The following is an 8,834-nucleotide window of genomic DNA, read 5'->3' on the forward strand; positions in this document are numbered from 1 at the left end:
GCTAATCTCAAATTCTTTGAGTTTATTGGAAAAACAAAATCCATTTCCTTCAAGAACGCACCTATGCTTGAAAAAGTTACCGTGGGTTTCCTTGGACGACGACTTTTGACTGATACATCTCCTGTTTGCTCTAATTTCCCAAAGTTCTTCCATTACATGCCTTCACTACTAGAACTGGATATATGCGGTACAACATTAGAGGTAATGTACATTTGTGATATTACTATCATAACTAAATGATGAATCTGATTGGTGTCTTAAAGTAATTTTTGACTTTCTTGTAGTACTTGATCAAGGGAGGTTTACCAGAGAGTCCCCCAACTGCTCTGAACAATATCAAATCTCTCATTATATCGTCCATGTCTCTAATAAACGCCGAGGTGGTTTCAAGTGCCATTTACTTGATTACAAGCTGTCCTAAATTACAAGATCTTACAATTGACTTTGTAAGCACTCTCTTAATTTTTTTCATTAAGGTGATTGAATATGGTTTCTTATTCATCTGAACTCGCCTAATTAACCGTTCCTCAAAAATTCTTTAGTACCCTGTGGGGGATATTGTTGAACCTGTTGTACAGTTGCTACGAGCCCAATCATCCTCATATGGTGTTGTGAAGCTTCAAAGAGTTCGAGTGAACATGTTTACTGGTCTCGAGATGGAAATGGAGTTTATGAAGTTTATATTGGCATCTGCACTTGTACTTGAGGAGATCTTCATTTGGAATTGTACGTGTTTCCTTTTTCGTTCATGTAAACAAATGATCGATGAGATGAAAGAATTCCGCAGAGCATCACCCAATGTTGAATTCACATTTGAAGAAATCGGTATGGAAGGTGGATCATATGAACGTGAAGAAGTCATGGAAGTGCCATGATTTTGCCAACATATTAGTTTGCCTGTTATGCCCTGTCTGTCTAATATTATGCAGTATGTATATATTTGCTTGCCTAAGTAAGTTTTAACAGTTTCATGAACTATGAGTCTGCTTGTAATGGTCACTGTATTATTATGTTATTCCCATTTTGGCCCCTGTGTTATACAATTATGCATATTTGATCTTTAATTAACTTAAATGTGTAGTTTTTGTCTATAATATTATTGTTTAGTCGTCGAAATTTGAACAAAATTTGGCTAGTAAGTGAAATATGCGTATAGATAAGTGATTTTTTTTTTTCAGTTAAAAATAATAATGAAAAGACGACATTATTATATAATTTTTAATACTAGTTGATTGAATATTTGAACAACGACCTTTAATTTTTAATACTAGTTGATTGAATATTTGAACAACGACCTTTAATTTTTAATACTAGTTGATTGAATATTTGAACAACGACCTTTAATTTTTAATACTAGTTGATTGAATATTTGAACAACGACCTTTAATTTTTAATACTAGTTGATTGAATATTTGAACAACGACCTTTAATTTTTAATACTAGTTGATTGAATATTTGAACAACGACCTTTAATTTTTAATACTAGTTGATTGAATATTTGAACAACGACCTTTAATTTTTAATACTAGTTGATTGAATATTTGAACAACGACCTTTAATTTTTAATACTAGTTGATTGAATATTTGAACAACGACCTTTAATTTTTAATACTAGTTGATTGAATATTTGAACAACGACCTTTAATTTTTAATACTAGTTGATTGAATATTTGAACAACGACCTTTAATTTTTAATACTAGTTGATTGAATATTTGAACAACGACCTTTAATTTTTAATACTAGTTGATTGAATATTTGAACAACGACCTTTAATTTTTAATACTAGTTGATTGAATATTTGAACAACGACCTTTAATTTTCAGATAGAAAACTCGATTATTAGTTTACTTAATCATTAAGTACCTACTTTTATATAACTTATGAAGATAAATAAATAGTACTATAATTTTAAAATCTTTTTCATCGACTTTAATAACATATAAATCAATTTTATCAATGATGATTAAGGTGGAGTGGTAAGTATTTGATCTTTAAGTATAAAATTGCTTTTATTAAAAAATATTTTTATTTCAATAGATCAAACTTCTTGATACAAATCTAAATTTAATCAGACTTCAAATCATTTTGCCAAATGTCGGATGAAAAAAAACAACGAAAAAGGTAAGATAAAGAATAAAATAAAATAATTAAATAATGAGAAAAACTATTAAGGTAACACACAATTACATTAAATTGGTCATTACATAAAATGAGATTTGATTGTTATTTTTTCGATAAATTAATCGACACAATTTAATAAAATTTAAATAATAATCAAAACACATGATATTTAAACGGATAACACCATACGACCCAACCAGTGGCGGCTCAAGCAAATTAGTGGCCTAAAGCCAAATATAAATAGGAGGCCTAGCTTTTATTTTGAAATCCAAAGCCAAATATATATATATATATATATACGAAAATCTTTTTTAACCTTGTGATCTTAAACATGTCATGTGGAAGTTAAATTTAAAAAATTGACAAAAAAGAAGAAACATTCTTTAATGTTTCGAAACGAACTAAAAGAATGACAAAACATAATTTATTTTTTGTTTAAAAAATATTTATAATAATTCTATTATTATTATTAAAAATGGGGCCCCTCAAATTTGGGTGCCTAAGACGGTTGCCTCATTTTTAAAGGCATTGAGCCATCCCTGGACACAACGACAACAAACATCCAAGCAAGGTGTTGAAGGTTAAAGTGGGATTTAATTCTAATTTTGTTACCTACTACTGGACCGATGTCATGAATTAATTGTCACTGAGTTATATTAGGTGGAATCCGTAAATTAGGTAAAAGTTTTACTACAAATTAGTTGTATTAATCATGTTGATGGTAGTATTCTGTCCGTCTCATATCAGTTGATCATTATACTAAAAAATAATTGTTTTATATTAGTTGATCACCTTACTAAATCAAGTAATCAATTAATATGGGACGGAGTAAGTATAGATGTCCAAGTTCATCGCACCAATTATTTTTTAACTAATATATATACAGCACCAACCAACATCATATTTCTCATTGAAAAACTTAGGTTATATTTTGTTCTCTCCATCATTTATTCTTCTTTACATATTTGGTAAGGCTTTTACTGTATGAATCTTGCATCATCATTTTCTTGAGAATAATATCAATCTCTTATTCTTAGTTTTTGAGAGATCTATGGGTTTTGATTTATAGCGATAGATCTTCTCATAGATCTAGTCGATTCATTTTTCAGTAGATGTTATGAATAATTGATAAATACAGGTGTATAAAGGTTTTGATATAGTCACACCCGTAGATATGTGTGATTAGACTAAGACCTTTGTACACTTGTATTCTGTTGCTATTCACAATCTCTGCTGAAAAATGATTGGCTAATTCTACGAAGAATTTAGATTTTTTATGCCGTCGCATCCATAACTATCACCACCGTGTCCTTTGATCAGACATGGAATATACGAAGGAATCCAAGTTAGATTTTCTCGAAAACTAGTAAGAGGTTGATCTTGTTTGCGAGAAACAAATGATGCAATATTCATAATGTTAAGGTTGCAAATTTGTAAAGATGAAGAAAATTGATGAAACAAAGAGACTGTTAAATTGTCCCCTTTTTTCCTAATCACAAATCAACCGTAGAAGATAAAAGATCTACTGATTTTTATTTTCCTCGTAATGGTAGAAGACGTATTTATGATTTAAATTTTATGGATTTAACTTTAATTTTCTAGGTTATCAATATTCATGTGCTCATTATATCTTTTAAACTATGATTCAGATCTACTATTTCTTTCAATTTTAACACATTTTCATACATAAATATCAGTATTGAACTCATTATATCTTTAAACAATGATTCAGATCTACTGTTTATTCAAATATTGATAAATTTTTAATCGGAAAATGGTCATATTTACCCCTGTACTCTCATAAAAGGGCTATATTTATCCTTCGTCATATTTTTTTGATATATTTGCCCTTACCATCCAACTTTAGACACATATTTGCCCTTGAACAGTTAAGTGTCATGTCTCCTACTTTTATCATCCTACATGGCCCCTATGTGACACATCTATACACATATTTATTTATTTATTCCACCAAAATATTCCACCTAATTTAATTATTAAATTCATCCATTACATAAAACCCATTTCCTAATATTACTTCATTTTCACTTTTTCCAGAGAAATTTTTTTTAACAGATAAACAAAGCTACTCATCCATATGTTCGAGTAACAGAGAAGCTTCGAGTTTGAGCAAAGAGCAACAGAGATCCTTTTTTGCTCTTCTCATCTCAAAACTGTATCCACACCTCTGTTGGGACTGTTGGAAAACAGTAAGAATCATAGCCACAATATCAGAAACCACCAAAAAAAACTAAATGACCAAAAAATAATAAAAAAATGAAGAAGTATCAAATATTTTTTATCTTGAACTTTTTGAACTTAACAATGTTCAAGAGATCGTGTTTTTCTCTGGAAAAGTGACAGTGAAATAATATTAGGAGTTGAGTTTTAGATAATAGATTGATTTAATAATTAAATTAGGAAGAAATTTTTGGTGGAATAAATATATATCCATGTATATATGCCACATAGGTGCCATGTAGGATGATAAAAGTAGGAGACATGACACTTTAACTGTTCAAGGACAAATATGTGCCTAAAGTTAGATGGCAGGGGTAAATATATCAAAAAAATATGACAAAGGGCAAATATAAGCCTTTTCTAAAAATACAAAGGTAAATATATATGACGCTTTTCCGATTTTTAATTCATAAGTTTATATTGTGTTGATCATAAACCTAATGCTTCATGTTGCATTAAATCAATGAACTTATGATATGTGTTCTTACTTATACGCTTTATCATAAATCATAATTAGTCAACATATATTTTAATCTTATTTTATGATTTATTAATTATAATAAATCCATACCTAATTTTGTGTGAACATAGAATGTTGATAGCTGTTTAACATAATAGTCAATAGAAGAGATTAAAGGCGTCAATCAGGGAAGTTCCTTCTTTCTAAAAGTAAAGCCCCAAATTTCAAAGTGGGGCCCTATCTTGCATGTAAAAATAGTTCATCTTTCTACAAAAGTGTCTTTCATTTTTCCCACGCCACATCAAACACCGTTTATTTTCATATATTAATCTTGGTCTATCTATCAGTAATATATTTCGTTTTTGAGAGTTAAATAGTTTAATTTTTAATAGAAAATTTGCTTATGATATTTTATATTTTTTAAAACAATATTTATATATGTGTAAACTACATAAAAAGAACTATAAATACAATAATTGACAATTCAAAATATTTAAAAGATATATGAAAAATTTAACTGTAAAAGATAGACTTGTTTAAATTTTAAAATCCGAAATACATCACATAAATTGAAACATAGAAAGTATATATTTATTTATTTTAATAAAGTGAATAAATAAAAATAAATATATACTGTTTATTATAAAGAATATTTAGCATTCGTTAGAAACTAATCAAGTTGCCCATCCCACAAAAACACGCACTGGAAGGATGTGCACAGACAAGACCAAATTTTAGAAGAGTTGGAACTGTGTGATATTATAAGCCAAAAGAAAAATAATGATATTATATGTAGATGAAACATAATTTTTTAAATTTTTTTAAAAAATTAAGTTAAATCACTAAACATGGTAAATATTATTTTAAAATTGGAAAGATATTAAATGGAATAGGTTCTTTTTTTTGTTAAACAGAAAAACAATGCATATTTGAAAATTCAAATTACACATAATCTTTCCTATATAATCAGTTAAAAAATCTCCCCACCATCACACACTTCCATTTCGTTCTGGGGATTTTAGTAATTTAATCGATTGTTTATCTGAACTTCCACCTTGTTAGTGAGGTGTTCGATTACTCATATTTGTAATTTTCTCTCCCATTTTACCTTCCCCACCCTGACTTTTATTTTTTTAATTAAAAAACTTCCATTTCTCTCTCTCACACACACATTTAGGCCGCACACAAAAGTGGGTACAAAACCAATGGCTAAATCGAAGATTGATCATAGAGTTTAATATTATGATAAAATTTATTTTGTGATTTCTAACTAGATATATCATTTTCTTATGTCTTATTTATGTGCATTATTTAACTTAAGCATGGTAGGGATCGTTTGGTAGATTGTATAAAAATAATATCCAATAGAGTGCATTAGTAATGCATGTATTAGTTATACTAGTATTCATACCCGCGCGTTGTGCGGATATTTTTAAATGTCATAATTTTTTGAAAAATAAAAATAATTTATAAAATTTGTTATTCACTTGTTAATTTTTTTAATTAGTTATAATAATTAAATATTACAATTAATATGATCATAGTAACTTAATAGTACATAATTTTATTTGTTATGATATTGTAATAATAATATTCTAATAATATCAGACTTAAAAAATAGTAATGTGCCCAATACTATATTTGATTTGTTAATTTTTAATTTTACAAACTAAAACTATATAAATAATGGAAGAAATAAGTCTCTCTCTCTTTCTCTCTCTCTATATATAAACTATAAAATTAAGTTGCAATCACCATCATAAATTTATGAAATATTAATTTAATTTTATCTCTCATCAATTCGCCAACAATTTAGTCACTCCCACGAAAATTTTTGTGCCATTTTTCTTTAAACTTCAATTTACGTGTTCTTCTTTTTATCATTCTGATTCTTCTTAATTTGCAAGAGCAAAGATGAAACATATATTTTTTTAACAACTGAAACTTGAAAACTCCTACAATTATGACAGTTTGATAAAGAGAAGAAGTTGTAACCATCTCCAAAACTATAGGTATTAATTTAAACTGATTTTTATTTTTATTTTTTTTAAAATGATAAAAAGTAAATCTGTTATATAATCGTAATTTTTTGTTTTGTGATTTTTAATTTTTTTTGTTTAAGATGATTACTGATAAAATAAAAGGTTTTTAACATAGTTTTTCATTGATTATAGGCCGACTATGTAGTAGTAGATGGAGAATGGGGACTTATGAAATTGTTTTATCTAAAATTGTTTTCTTTATTTACGTCTCATTTATATAATTATATAAAATACTTTTAAAAATAATAATAATTAAAATTAGACTAAAATTTATAAGGGTAATGCTAAATGACCAGAAAATTTGGCCAGAATTTTAAAAAAACTATAACATTTTTTTTATTTAAAAATAAACTGATATTTTTTTCATTTTTTAGTTAAAAAGTATTACAGTTAAAAGGGTAAAAATGTTTTAAAAGGTAAAATAACACATGTAAAATACCATTCTGGTCAAATTCTGGCCAAAAGGATTTTTTCAATTTATAATTATGCATAAACAAATCTATAAAAATAATAATAATTAAAATTAGACTAAAATTTATAATTATGCATAAACAAATCTATCTAAACTGATTTTGTTTTACACATAATATTTTAAATCATATTTTTAATATTTAATAAGTTCATTTTTTTCTTTTAGTTATATACAATTTTAAAATTATTTTAGACTTAATAATCGGTTTTTCAAGTTAGTAATAGTTTTAAATTTTAAATTTTTAATGCCTATTTTGAATAAAATAATAATAGTATAAATTCAATTATTATGTAATTAAAGAAAGACACATGTAATCAACTAAGTTAACTAATAACATAAAAAAATTAATATTTTAAAATTGCATTACATGTCAAAATTATATATATATATATATATATATATAATTTTGACATGTAATGCAATTTTAAAATATTAATTTTTTTATGTTATTAGTTAACTTAGTTGATTACATGTGTCTTTCTTTAATTACATAATAATTGAATTTATACTATTATTATTTTATTCAAAATAGGCATTAAAAATTTAAAATTTAAAACTATTACTAACTTGAAAAACCGATTATTAAGTCTAAAATAATTTTAAAATTGTATATAACTAAAAGAAAATGTGACATTTAAAAATAATAAAAGATATCATCTTTTTTGCTTTAATTATTTCATTTAATTAAAAAAAATCTTAGATTTTTAAAATTTTAAAATAGATGGTCATAAAAATATATCAAAAAAGAAAAAAAAAACTACCATTTTGTCATAATTGTCTCAACAAAAGAGATATATAAAAACGTGTTTCTAAACAATCTGAAATTTTAAGTTTTAAAAATAAAAGAGTAATTTATTAGTTTTAAAGAGGAATTATTATTTTTTAAATTCAATTTATTATTATAATAAATAATAAATTTAAGTTATTAAATTTTACTCCAAAAAAGAAGAAGAAATTTCTTGTCACAGGCTATGCAACCATTCAATCCTCAACAGGCTATGCAATCCTTCAATCTGATATTTCGTCATAGTACATAATAAAGATAATCATTAATAAATATGAACTAAATTAAGAAATAAAACTTATTGAACATTTTCGACAAAATTATGTGAATCATCTTCTTCAGTTATCAAGTCCCAGATGATTGCATATATGTTAGCACATACTATGTCTTAATTGCAATATTTTTTTAATAGTTCGTCAATTTATTTTTGTATCCAACATATATTTTTCCAAATAATAGCATAAAACATCATTCTCTATAATGCAAATAACATCTCCAAACTAAAATGTAAAAGATAAGGCAAAAACTAATAGCAACTGATAGAAAATTAGGAAAGCAAAATAAGTTTCCTACATGAAAAATACGATAGCACAATCTCTTAAAATGTAAATTTGAAAGTAATATGTAGTGAACATCAGGTCTGCCTACTCTTAGCAAGAATGTTGATGACGTCTTCCTTCAATTTTACCATTGCAAATACAAAACATTGTACC

At 26.1% G+C, this 8,834-nt stretch overlaps 1 protein-coding gene across 4 annotated transcripts in view; it reads left to right on the forward strand.

The window, feature by feature from the left end:
* The window catches only part of LOC102578192 (F-box/FBD/LRR-repeat protein At1g13570-like), a 9,720-nt gene extending 8,656 nt beyond the window's left edge, over nucleotides 1-1,064 (forward strand). For all 4 annotated transcript variants that reach the window (XM_006365327.2, XM_015304417.1, XM_006365328.2 and 1 more), the window contains exon 5: nucleotides 549-1,064. In XM_006365327.2, coding sequence (XP_006365389.1) covers nucleotides 549-875 — 327 coding nt within the window. In that variant the 3' untranslated portion in view covers nucleotides 876-1,064. The remainder of the gene's footprint in view (nucleotides 1-548) is intronic.
* The last annotated feature ends 7,770 nt before the right edge of the window (nucleotides 1,065-8,834 follow it).

This window comes from Solanum tuberosum, unplaced genomic scaffold, assembly GCF_000226075.1.
Source record: "Solanum tuberosum cultivar DM 1-3 516 R44 unplaced genomic scaffold, SolTub_3.0 scf00535, whole genome shotgun sequence".
NCBI lineage: Eukaryota > Viridiplantae > Streptophyta > Magnoliopsida > Solanales > Solanaceae > Solanum > Solanum tuberosum.